This window comes from Mucor velutinosus, assembly GCF_035048745.1.
Source record: "Mucor velutinosus strain NIH1002 chromosome Unknown tig00001542, whole genome shotgun sequence".
NCBI lineage: Eukaryota > Fungi > Mucoromycota > Mucoromycetes > Mucorales > Mucoraceae > Mucor > Mucor velutinosus.
The window spans coordinates 495,881-508,881 of NW_027041924.1; the positions used below are offsets into that span (position 1 = coordinate 495,881).

The 13,001-nt window shown below is 41.7% G+C and overlaps 5 protein-coding genes across 5 annotated transcripts; 2 read left to right on the forward strand and 3 right to left on the reverse strand.

The window, feature by feature from the left end:
• Nucleotides 1-1,341: 1,341 nt before the first annotated feature.
• ATC70_004841 (uncharacterized protein) lies at nt 1,342-2,511 on the reverse strand (the record flags this gene model as incomplete). Its single annotated transcript, XM_064824141.1, has 2 exons — nt 1,342-2,369; nt 2,442-2,511. 2 exons carry the CDS (start codon nt 2,509-2,511, stop codon nt 1,342-1,344), a joined length of 1,098 nt encoding a protein of 365 aa, XP_064677077.1.
• A 404-nt stretch (nt 2,512-2,915) lies between these two features.
• Nucleotides 2,916-6,084, reverse strand: ATC70_004842 (uncharacterized protein; the record flags this gene model as incomplete). The annotated part of the gene is made up of 4 exons (XM_064824142.1): nt 2,916-3,987; nt 4,057-5,109; nt 5,168-5,788; nt 5,858-6,084. The coding sequence occupies 4 exons, from the start codon at nt 6,082-6,084 to the stop codon at nt 2,916-2,918; spliced, it is 2,973 nt and encodes a 990-aa protein (XP_064677078.1).
• Nucleotides 6,085-6,896: 812 nt separating this feature from the next.
• On the forward strand, nt 6,897-8,302 carry ATC70_004843 (uncharacterized protein; the record flags this gene model as incomplete). Its single annotated transcript, XM_064824143.1, has 8 exons — nt 6,897-6,988; nt 7,038-7,114; nt 7,170-7,310; nt 7,370-7,458; nt 7,514-7,760; nt 7,817-8,010; nt 8,064-8,213; nt 8,279-8,302. The coding sequence occupies 8 exons, from the start codon at nt 6,897-6,899 to the stop codon at nt 8,300-8,302; spliced, it is 1,014 nt and encodes a 337-aa protein (XP_064677079.1).
• A 271-nt stretch (nt 8,303-8,573) lies between these two features.
• Nucleotides 8,574-10,275, reverse strand: ATC70_004844 (uncharacterized protein; the record flags this gene model as incomplete). The annotated part of the gene is made up of 4 exons (XM_064824144.1): nt 8,574-9,153; nt 9,218-9,654; nt 9,721-9,821; nt 9,873-10,275. 4 exons carry the CDS (start codon nt 10,273-10,275, stop codon nt 8,574-8,576), a joined length of 1,521 nt encoding a protein of 506 aa, XP_064677080.1.
• A 1,385-nt stretch (nt 10,276-11,660) lies between these two features.
• ATC70_004845 (uncharacterized protein) lies at nt 11,661-12,595 on the forward strand (the record flags this gene model as incomplete). The annotated part of the gene is made up of 6 exons (XM_064824145.1): nt 11,661-11,693; nt 11,751-11,950; nt 12,015-12,199; nt 12,262-12,351; nt 12,410-12,520; nt 12,579-12,595. The coding sequence occupies 6 exons, from the start codon at nt 11,661-11,663 to the stop codon at nt 12,593-12,595; spliced, it is 636 nt and encodes a 211-aa protein (XP_064677081.1).
• Nucleotides 12,596-13,001: the final 406 nt, after the last annotated feature.

Sequence of the window (13,001 nt, forward strand, 5' to 3'; positions counted from 1 at the left end):
TATACAAGAATGCCTCTATCTCTCGAATACCTTTGTAAATTCGCTTCACTCCAGTTTGAATTGACCTACGCGGTGGTGGCTCACCTTTATCAATCGCATTCAAAGATTGCAGCCTAAATCGAGCATCCCACTAGCGCAGGCTTCTTAAATTTCTACTATCGCGTGCGAGCTCTCTAAAACTGTGGATCTGGCCTTTTTTGAGCGCTTCGCGTCTGTATCAATAAGTATATATCATGTAAGGGCATACAGCATGTTTGCACTACCTCTTACTACTCGAAGTTATGCAAAGCACAGCATAATCTGAATGCATTCGAGCCGTGTTTTCTCGCATTAGAAGCTGTTTTAGACGGCCAGAATAGCATAAAACAATTACTTTCATCCAGCATTAACTTACTGACACCTTTGCTCAACTTTTTTGGGACCTGAACAACATCATCAAAAACCAACCCCAAAGCCATGAGGTAACCCCCTCATGGAAAACATCAAGAAATCAATTGATCGCATTTTTCCCCTCAAAAAATGAAGACTTTTACTAAGGTATATATTAATTCAAAATGTTTCTATTCATTCAAAGCAACCCTTGAAACTATCTTTTCGGGATCTTTGTATGTAAAATTTCAACATTTTAGCGGAACACCTCATTTGGTATTTTTCAAAATTGCTCAATAAGCCTGTTAATAACAAGCTTGTTTATTAGCACCATTGGATGCGCCTTGAAAAATACTACAAAAGAACTTAAGGGTGCCTGACAAAATCATTTCAATTTACATAGTCGAATTTCGCAAAACAGATCAATTGAGTCGATTCTGAAGAAAACTTGGCAAGAGAGAATGGTCGGAGATTCATTTATACTTGGCGGCTGGCCAGAATGCCCCGCTTAGACAATTGATGTTGGCGAACGGAACTGTGGATCAAAAAAGTACTATCGCTTAACCCAACTACTTTCTTTCACTATTTCTGTACATTATGGTGCTTGGACATGCTAGTCAGCCTGGCTCACGACTGACATATTTACTTTATTGAGGTTTTGATTATGCCTTGGATACTGAATCAAAGATGATCTTGATCTCGTATAATAATATCTAGAGCATGCGTTGTTATTTATGCCTTTTCTTAATAGAATTGAAAGCATTTTAGCATTGTTTGTCGTGCAGCGTCGTATAACATAGTTATGGCTAGTAATTATATGATGATATTTGCGTTGATTTATGTATTTTATAGTTTTTTTTTTTTTTTTTTTTTTTTTTTAAAAAAAAAAAAGAGTATATAATAAGTAGTATTGATATGATATATGGTACATTCATGTTATAAAAAGATGGAGGTATTGATCACCTTTTTCAATTAACTTCCATTCCAAAAGATTGTGATTTCACCATCTCCAGGAGCAGACATGACGCTATCCGTAGGCTTATTGTTTCGTGATCCTACTACGCTATCGGTATACGATGTAATGGGAGATGAAGCCGATGTTACTTTGTTCTTATCGTCAAAAGGGTCGTCTTCCTCTGCGATTGTGATTGTTGTAGCGTTCGCTGCAGGTAAAGCTACTGATAATGGTGTGGCTGCTCTTAAGGTTGCTGTGTCGGGAGTAAAAGTCGATGCGTTGGCAATGTCAGGTTGTATTGTCTTTTTGAATGATCCGCTACGAGTAACGCCATCTTGTACTTTGACTGTATTGACTCGCATGATTTGAGGTTTGGCTCTCATGACTTGCGTTGCCTGAACGACAGTAGCGACATGTTGTCGACTCACATTGGATTCAATTGAATCTCGTCTACCGTGATAGTCTGTTGTTGTAGTGGTGGTGGTCATGATACTGTGGGCATTGGAGAAGGGACGATCACTGAATGGGTTTTCTAAATCATCTTCATTCTGATTAGCAAAGGTGGCAAAGCTTCCATAACGAGAACGAGGTATTTCTGCTTCTGATTCTGTATACATGCTGTTATGGCTACTTGCTGTTGGAGGTATAAATGTTACTGGAATGACACCAGATAAAACTTGGCGACTGGCTCGTTCCTGCATCTCTTCATTGACTGCTGTGTTGTTGTTACTGTTGCTTCTCTGTTTACTTCTAAAGGCCAAAGGTATATTGTTCTTGTTTTTGATTCTGCGTCGAATCATCAAGAACATCAGCACACCCACAATCAAGCCTGCACCAAGTATACCGCCCACAAGACCGCCAATGAGGCCAGCATTTGATGAGCTGCTACTGTCTGTGGGATTCTCGATATCAGGAAGGCCAATTGTTGATCTTGGCACACATTTTGGCACAGGGCAAACACCGCATGTTGTCATTGTTCCTACAGCACACACATTGTTGCCTGAGCAACTCGGTGAGCAGGTAGATGAGCAATCTGTTTTGCAGTCTAGAGCACAAAAAAAAAAAAAAAAAAAGTCAGTATTGGATGAAATGTGATGACGGATGTGGATCTATTTACTTTGCGCATAACAGAAGCTGATGGAAGTTGTCAATAAATAAACGAGCGACACTTTATCGACACATTTCATCTTGTGAGTAAAAATGGAGGGATGGAGCGAGAGAGAGAGAGGGAGAGAGAGAAAAGAGGAAAAAAAAAAGAGAAAATCCAGAACAAAAAGTAAACCAGTTACACATTTACAATAAAAAAATGTAACACAGCTGCTTCGTTTTTGTACAATTGATTAATATTCAAAACAAGGCACATCAATTTGGAATCAACTTAATTGAGCACTCCTTAGCACCAAAGCCATAGATCCATGTAGAACACACAGTACAATGCAAAAAAAAAAAAGCGCTAGCTCAACAAGAAGAAAAAGGCCATCTGGTTGCGCTGCTCACCATCGATGAATGAGGGATGTTCTACATCGTGGTACGACATCAAAAAAGTTAATTTTCCATCTTTTTTTATTCTTATATAAACAGAGACTCTCCATCAAGTGGATACATGTGGAGAGTCAACATTTGTCTTGAGGAAGGATTCCCACTCATTCCAGGTAACGCCGCTTGGAACATCCCACAGAGGTACCTGAGAACTTAGGCTTGTCAGATCGAACTGTGCTGGCTGTGGCTGTGATATGGGCTCCATATTGTGGATGCCTAAAAACGTGTTGGCACTGTGGTGTGGTTGTTGGTGGCATGCTGCTGAGTAGTTGGATTCCGATGCTGTATTTGCTGTGCTTGTGGAAGATAATGTTGGATAGCGCTGGTGCTGCTGTTGTTCTGCATCAAACGCGAGTGAGCATTGACCTTCTCCTAAGCCAGCATGACCTTGCTGGAGTTCTGCCATATTTGGACAGAGGATAGAGTCGGCCATCTCTGACCCATCTGCATTTTGAAATAGACAGCTCTTTTCAAAATCCATATTCATCGGTTGGTCCTGTTGTTGTCGCATCTGCTGAGGCATGTTGGGCGATACAGCTGTTGGCTGCTGTTGCTTGTATCGGTTATTAGCGAAATTCATGGATAGGGATGAATAAAACATGTCTTCTGGTCTGGTTCCACCTAAATGAGGGGCAGCAGCAAATGGATTGGGAATCGTAGGAGTGGTTTCACGATAACTGCTGTCGCTGGAGCTTTTGACGCTGCTTTGACTCCCAGGAATCTGGCCGGTGGTCACTGTAAACGTGCTCGCGTTGTTTGTATTAGGCGATGATTCCAGTGTGTTTTTGTATCGATTTGACTCAATCATAGTCTTGACGAGAAACGAGTTGTGCTGAGCATCGTCGTTTTCGTCCGAATCGTTGCGCTCTGGTTCCCTAGCGCCCATGTCTGAATTCACTACGAGCGAATGGGTTGAACTGCGGTAGCTACTCGAGTCGTCCATCTGGACATCAAAGTTCATGACCAAGGACTGCAGCACCTTCACCACGCGCGTATTCTTGAGATAAGGGTCACCCAGGTAGACTTTGGAGCATCTCAGCAAATGCTGTCTGCCTTGCTCCTTGACAAATTCATTCTCACCTTTGGCGTTGTGTAGAAACACAATAGCAGCCTGGAAGATGGAACTGGAGTGCGGAATAGGAGCATCAAATTAATATTGGAAATAGTATATTAAATTGCATAATTGAACTTACTAAACTGACATGTTCCAGGGTAACGCAACAAAGTAATCTCGTTCCATTGCTTCGACGATACCCAACAAGTTGGTAGCTGTTGCTGTACAGATACTGAGGGCTTTGAAAGCTAAATTGGCGTCGTCTGTCTCTGAATGGTTCCTGATAAACGGTCTGTACAACAGCAACAAGACACATCCGTGTGCCATGTTGACAACGCCAGCAGCTGTGCTGAAATACTGGCTGGGATTGCTCAAATCAACCTGCAACTCTCGCGGTAAGGAGGCCTTCCACATGCTCAAATTGCGATCCAGAATATTGACAAGGTCCAGACTGTTGTGGCGGTTCTGCTTTGCTCTAGTCGAATGAAGACCCACGAGGACTTGGCCTGTGATTTGCGATAACGTTACCAGGTAAACAAATGACGAATAGACAGGTTTGTTTTCACGCAATGCTTCTTCAGCTTCCAATATCAGAATGGGCGTAAATTCCGCTTTTTCTGTTTGCGCTGACGATGTGTAGTTGAGCTCGTAAGGTGTAGGCAATTCTGCGTCGAATTCGTTGTCAATGATAGAGATCGGCCGACCCAATTCAGCTGCAACCCATCGATCCATCAGATAGGCTCCGTACCAGATGCGCTTTCGAAGCTCAATCTCGTAATCTGGAATCAGCCATTTGGAGCAATCACGATGAAGACCTAAATCCTGAGCCATACGAATGGCCATACCTGTGATGAACCAATGGCTGGTATCTTCATCGTCGTTTTCACCGTGTCCCACAAACATACTCAGCAGCATTAGTGCCTGGACAGTGCTGATCATCGATCGCTTGTAAACAATGCTCATCAGCTTGTGCGCCTTGTTCTTTAACGACTCTTCAATTTCGTCCAACTGCTGATTCGACAGGTTGAATACTTTTGCATTGGTGATGTCCGTTTTGAAAATGGTGATGCCGATAAACGCAATGGCAAATAGCAAGTATCTGTCAGGCGGTGAAGGATTGTGATAGTAGTATTGTTCGAGGAACTGCACCTTGTTGATGACTGGACAGTAATTGTGGATACGAGTAAAGTACCTACAGCAGGGTTTCATCAGTCCAATGTCTAGAACAATGCAACTCTCCTCGTGCATACATGTGAACCAAGTAATCAACAAATTCTTGAGTTATATGCGGGGTATCTTCAAACAGCACAACGCGGTTGATTGTGCCATCTTGTCCAGTGTTGAGTGTTGCCTGTAACACCTCTTTGCTCTTGATAATGACATGCTCCTCTTCGTCCTTGTTGAGTTTCTGCACAAACCAGGAAGGCTCTTGTGGAATACGATGCTTTTTGTTGGTGCTGAACAGCTCTTGATTCAGGAAATGCACACCGGAGCTTGCACCGAGATAACGAGTCCGTTGGTAGTCTGTTATGGTGAGCTGCTGCATCTGTGTTTCGATGTCTTGGCAATCCTTGTCTGATTCTAATGAGTATTCTTTCGTGGGGCATATGATGTTGGGTGAAGCTGCTTCATCGTCACTGCCATTGCTCGAATGCTCAGGAAGCGTATCTGAAAGCTCGGTGTCTTCTGATCGTGGAGGTTGGAGAAAGCAAACGTTCTCCATTCGCGAATTAGGGCTGGAACTTCCTCGGTCCATATTAGGTGAATTGTGCTCGTTTTCGTCTGCTGTATTATGGCTCTTTTCTTTAGCCATGTTTTGTAGTAATTTTTCCATACGCAATAATCTGTTCTCCAGCACTTCAACATAGCTCCTACAACATTGGAGGCATATTAGCGACTGCAATCCTCGCCATGACTATACAGGCACGACTCCACTCTACCCTGATGATGGCCCTCGCTTCTTTTGCTCTACAAGAAACTGACATTCCGTTTTTGCTAGTCGACACTTTGTGCAAGGTTGATTGACATCGCTATCACATCGGGTCTTCTTCTTTCTGCACAAGTCGCAGCTACGTTTGGCCCTTGTGCGTTTCTTTCTGTGTATGTCACTTGGTTTGGATGCTGAGATGGGTGCTGCTGGTGCTATTGGAATCATTCCATTGTACATGTTGAGAGATAGAAAGAGAGAGAAAAGACAAGAGCAAGCAGCAGAAAAAATTGCCTTGGCTTTTGTTCCTACAATGAGTTTCAAATCAAGCATTTGGGTTCTACATCAAACCCCATCACAACTGTTCGGGTCAAATTAGACCTGCCATTACGATGAAGCAAGACCGAATGAAACAGCAATGCAGTTTTCCATTATAACAGAAAGCTTGAGACAAGCGTTGACAGCCATATCGCTGTAGCATCAACAGGAGGGATGCCCAATTGAGTGGAAGTAGGATCTGAAAAGAAACTGTTTTTCGGATAGGTGGTATATTGTGTAACCGGGATGCTTACAAATGAATAGTATCTACATCGGTGCTCTAGCTAGGGAGTCAGCGAATGAGATGTGTAAATCAATTGCGTTGCTGTATATACACTCTACCAGGCTGTATTAGCAAATAAGCCTATATCGAGCCTACATCAGATGTCTCGCAATACTCCATGTGTGATACTGGGTGCTATCCACTCGTGGCACAAATGTCCACAGCGGTTCCATGATCGATGAGGCGGTAGTGGTCGTTGATCAACTATAGCCGGGCACCCATCGCCACTGTGAATCGAACGGTGCAAAACAAAATGTCAGAGTGGGAAAAGCAGCAGCGGGAGAGATGGCTGCTTGAGTGATTCCATTACTGCTGCCTTGTATCAGTTCTGATACACCTTTCTAATGGCAGACACGCGTCACAGACTCTTTGTTCAATTCGTTATTCTGCATTGTCGACAACACTCTTCTTCTTGTATTGTTTCAACCGAAAGAGTGAGAGCAAACCCTATATGATGAGCGCCATGGAAATCATAGACGACTCAACACAGATAGCACCCATCGTATCCAATGTTCAGAGCAGCTCTGGTCTTTCCATCTCTGTGTATGTGATGTGTGGACACGTTTGTTTCTAATGCTAACATGATCTTCAGTCATCCTTTAGTCTTGTTGAATATCTCTGATCATTACACACGCACCAAATTGCAGAACCCCACAGCGATTGAGAATGGTATATAATGATGATGGGGCTCAGTCTAGACAGCGTGTATTCACATGGTACATAGGTCGTATGTATGGTGCATTATTGGCTTCTCAGTCAGGCCGTGATGTCGATATCATCAACTCATTTGAGCTTCCATTATCAACCGAGCAAGACGGTAATACAGTGTTGGACAAGGCATTCCTGCTTTATAAGCTGGAGCAATGTAAGTATTATCAAGCATACACAGTGACACTGCATTACAGTACTGATAAATTTATATAGTAAAGCAAGTGTTTCCGAATCTTGACTTTATGGGCTGGTATACACTCGGATCATCCCCTTCCGAAGCCGATTTGAAGCTTCATGAACAGGTAACATAGGCCCACATGAGATGTAGAAAGGGAGGTAGTAACTTGCAGCCTTAAGTTCCTTCAAGTGAGTGAATCAGCCTTGTTTTTACAGATGGATCCCATGGCATTACAGGCAACAGGAGCAGCCAAAGAATTCCCAGTCGACATTTACGAGTCTATCATTGACATTGTGGAAGGAAATACCAGATTAGCCTTTATTAAATCAACCTACAAAGTGGAAACTGGGGAAGCTGAATGTATAGCTGTGGATCATGTGGCTAAGCCCAGCTCATCCAGTGCAGATACTGGCCTTGGGAATACATGTAAGTGCTCAGTGGGTTAATGGATGATGAGATGACTTAATACAGCGCAAATCAAGTGATTGCTCATTTGACTACCCAGAGAAATGCGATTGCCATGTTGAACGCCAGAATCCAGTTCCTCCATCAATATCTTCAGGATACTCAATCTGGTGCCATACCCATTGATCATGATATCATCCGCCAAATCTCTAGTATCTGCAGAAGATCCCCTGTATTGGAGAAATCAGCATTTGATGAACAGTTCAAGACGGTAACGATACGCTCACCAAAGTGATGAGCCATGGTATTAACCTGCAAGAGTAGGAATACAACGATGTTTTATTAGTAGCATATCTTGCTTCCATCACCAAAGGGTTAAACACTGTCAATGATCTTATTGATAAATTCAATCTGGTCAATGGAGGTCATGGTGCGTCAAACAACAAGCCCATTTCAGTCAGTAAAAAGGGAAGAGTAAGTTCCGATTCAAGTCATTTAGCACAAGCAGACACGTTGATTAACCTGTATCTATCTTATAGAGAATTCATATGGCAAGAAATTAAATAAAATGAAAGTTTATTGATATGATAATCAAGGGGGGGGGGGAATTTGGGAGAGGGGGGGAAACAGGGGAATATAGTCATAATTAGATGACAAGGGGGTGATGGCAGTAGGAATAGTATGCTTGTGGTTATAGTTCTAGAGTAGAATGGAATATACAAAGAAAAAAAAAAGGGGGGGGGGAATCTGCTTGGGGAAGGGAATATCATCTATGTGTGTGTGTATGTGTGTGTGTGTGTGTGTGTGTGTGTGTGTGTGTGTGTGTGTATATATTTAGCTGAGTGCTGAAGATAATGAAAGAAACATGACACCAAATCCCCAGATGATAAGCAAACCAGCTGCGATATCCAGGAACCATGTAGGCTTCAAAGAAGCGTACATGCCCAAATCCGGCTCATTGATTTCCTCGCCATCTACAGTAGCAACATCATCATCGAAATTCAAGTGTCTTGCAGAGGAAGATGAGCATGATGCAGTGTCCCACGAGAAGGGTGCCTTTAGGTCGTTTTCGTCAGGAGTCAATGTAGTCGATCCAGTCAATGTAGGGAATACACCAATGAAATTCTTGGGCTGTGAAGAATTCAAAATGGATTGTGAGCTCATATTCTTATAATAGACACTGCGGGTGACAAGATAAGAAGCTGCAGGCAAGATGTAAGCAAGTGTAGTTGCCGAAAATCCACCGACAACGGAGTACACAGTGCCAAGAGATCGCACTGCGACGGAGAGGCCCAGAATGACGGCAAATAAGACGACGGTTACAGTGTAATGCTGTGTGTTAGTAGGTTGTTTGCTTGCAGTCTCGAACCCTAATGACTTTTGAATGGCTTCTCTAGTAGGAAAGATACCCATACTAAAAATAATGCGTGTTTAATATATTGATAGCACGTTTTTTTTTCCTTGTATGACACACTTACGGAATGGTCAAAATCATGCTCACACTGAGCGCAAATCGGCCGACATTAATGAGTGGGTCATCGCTAGCGAAATTCATAAACAAGTTGGATTGCACGTCAGTACCAAAGCACAAGTAGCCGATAATAGCAAAGGTCATGGAGATCAACCAGCTGATACCGGTAGATAAGATGGTAGTTAACTTCCAGCTATGCGTGGATTGGTTCTCCAAGGTCAAAAAATTAGGCAGTGCCACTTGATGGCAGGTGAATGCGAATGCCATGATACCCAATGCACCAAAGACATCAGGTCCGACCCATTCAAGAGGAATTCTCTCTTTAGGAGCATAAGCAGGTGCTCTGATTAAAATCGTGAGAAGAATGATAGGCAAGCATGCCACTGAAATAATGGACCAACGAGCCAAGGAACCAATGGATCTTGACATATTTAATGGTAGCACCTGTTTGAAATGAAGGGAAAAAACGTGAGCGTGATGCTGATAACTGCACTATCAAATGAGACTTACACAAGCGATGCCGACACATATCAGGATGAATGTACGATCACCTAAAATGGGATACTGAGGAAGGTATCTCTGGAATAACAAGGGCAAACTGTCGCCGAGCACTAGAGAACTGCGGTTAAGATGGTGCATCAATGCAAGCAGACAACACTTACATATAAAGTAACTAACAGCACCTCCGCCTGCTTGAACGCAAATCATGAAATTGAGGAAATGATAACCAGGTCTGCCCAATAAATGCTCCACAAGTAATGCGTATTTATAGCTGCCCACTCGCTGCCCTGCAACGACCAGCATGTACAAGCCCATTTGGGCTAATACAGCGACGATGATGGAGGCAAATATGCCGGTAAAGAAGCCAGCATGAGCAATGGCAAATGGCAAGCCAATGATGCCAGCCCCAACTGTAGCATTGACTAGATTGAAGGCAACTTCGACTCTTGTTCTCGATCCGTATCCTGGCCGATCTGATTGGAGCAAGTCTCGTTCTGCTGTCGTCAGATGATACGTTTTCAATGGTGGTGATGAAGGTATAGACCCGTAATTAATGTTGGACATGCTGAAATGATGAAGTAAAAAAAACAAAAAAAAAAACAAAAAAAAAGAGAGAGAGAGAGATTTATTCAAAGATACGATGAGATCTTTTATAGACAATCAGAAATAAAAAAGGGATTAGTTGCCTTTTAAAGTACTTCAGTTGTCGTAGTGAGTATCATGAACGCATGATTTTTGCCTATCAGTGTCATTGAATATTCCATTTTTAAACATGACTCAATAGGAGATAGAGACAGAGATGGAGTGAGACAAGGGATTACTGCTAGCTATTGCAATAATGATCCGTTCGGCATGATATAATAGCTGCTTATGGCAAAGACGCAGAGAAATTCAGGGAGCAAACGTGCTGATCTAAATCAAGTAAGAAAATGAAAGGGACCTATCATAATATCAGAAGATTTCGACAAAGCAAATCCATCAAGAATTTGAATTGATTGGCTGTGAGCATTTTCTATCTATTGTATAGTATTAAGAGATCAACCCCTCTCCTTTCTATTATATAGCGATGATGATGATGATGATGATGATGATGATATACTCCTCCTGACTTTATATACTTGATACATATACAAATACATATATAAAAGACATTCAATATACATTCTCCCTATACTTTGATTGTGCTCACTCGCTCAGATATGTGTGTATAAATATATCCAGAATTACTCTTTATTACAAATTTGTATAATCACAAGAAAGTTTGAAATGTTTACCCATCTTTTTGTTGATATATGGCAACATATAAACAACCGCAGTGGATCATCCTGCCCCACTTATTTCTGCCTTTTGAGACAGCTGATGAACCACCCTAGTTCAGTAACCATCATCTTTTCTTGTTACTTGAAATTCATTGTTCCGAATGACCAAATGCTATCCTGTATTTTGATAATGTTGCTTAATGAATCATGTTATCATCATCTTTTTTTTTTTTTTATTTCTTTACATCATGCCTATACCTAAACCGCGCTTACTATTCGGAATGAATTGCCTGGCAAAATGTGTTATTTTCATAGGATCTCGTCAGGTACATCAACTATCTTAGCAAACATGGCATGAAATATACTTTGCTCATTTGCAGTAGATTATACGAAATGACCAGATCTCCCCCCCCCCTTTTGATTCGTCCAAAGTAATCTCATTCGTGCCTGACATTGTTTCTGTAGAGCACAGGATTTTGAATACTCAATCTCCTTATAGAGCAACTGATTAGATACACTACAATCATGTAAGCACCTCTGATGACATCGATTCAGCCTGTTATAAACGCGTAATCTATAAGCGCAAGAAAAAAGTTCTTGCTAATTTTAATAGTCAGTCAAAGGTCAAACCTACATACGTATTCTACAACGACATCTTCTTTATCCTTTAACAATTAACATATATCAATCATGAGTCTGAAGAAAGGAGAAGTTAATCTTGGTGTAAAGTAGAGACGCACTTGAATAACAAGATGGCCATGTACTAAACTTCTCCAATAGACTTCCATCATGGCAGTTGCCTTCAAAGATGGTGTAATTCTTGGTGCTGATTCACGTACAACCACTGGTGCTTACATTGCCAACAGAGTTACCGACAAATTGACCAAAGTTCATGACACTATTTACTGTTGCCGTTCTGGCTCTGCTGCCGATACTCAAGCAGTTGCCGACATTGTTCATTACTATCTTCAGATGTATTCGTAAGTTGCGGCTCATTCTGGAAGACTAAATGCAATCATGCTAAAGTAGATTGTCAACATGTAGTGTAAATGAAAACGAAGCTCCTTCTGTTCATACAGCTTCTGCTCTCTTCCAAGAAATGTGCTATCAAAACAAGGATAATTTATCTGCAGGTATCATTGTTGCTGGTTGGGACAAGACAGATGGTCCCTCTGTATATAATATTCCCCTTGGTGGTTCCTTACACAAAGCTCCTTTTGCCATCGGTGGTATGTGTTGAATCTGTATCCATTTCATAGTAGTTCGTTTAATCAATGCAATGCACGTGTAGGCTCTGGATCAACTTATATCTACGGTTACTGTGATGCAAACTATAGAGATGATATGGCTCGCGAAGAGTGCGAAACTTTTGTCAAGAATTGTAAGTGTTTATAGATGATGGGTCACTGTAACTATTACTGACATGATACGTGAAATAGCTCTGTCATTAGCAATGTCTCGTGATGGCTCTTCAGGTGGTGTTATTCGTTTAGCTGTTATTACAAAAGATGGTGTCGAGAGATTGTTCGTTCCTGGAAACGCTTTGCCTGGTAACTACGAAGATTCAGGGATAATCGATGTGTTTGTAAACTAACTTTTTTTTAATAGTTCATTGGGAAGGATAAGTTGAATTGAAGCATTAAAATATAATAAACCACGGTAAAAAGATTGTAAAGTAAATTGCTGTTTTGCTAGCTCGTGTGGGATGCTGGGCAGAGATGCCATTGAATGTGTGATGTAGGCTTGCATTGACAACACAATGCGCTTCATTTTCTATTTGGACATGATCCAGATTGTTATCGCTCGTGTATGATTACGGAATTCCTTCATGTTCCTACCCAGAACTAGTGTAATTAATATCTTTTGAGATCATTTCCTGCAAGCATTCAATAGGATGGCATTCGGCTGCCTTCAAAATCATTATTCTCGAGTCCTGATTTTAATGGGATAACACTAGCTGGCTGCTACAAAGTTCGCTTGAGCTTCTTGGCAGACCTGAGGTTGGGTATTGACCAGTTATCAAAGTCATAA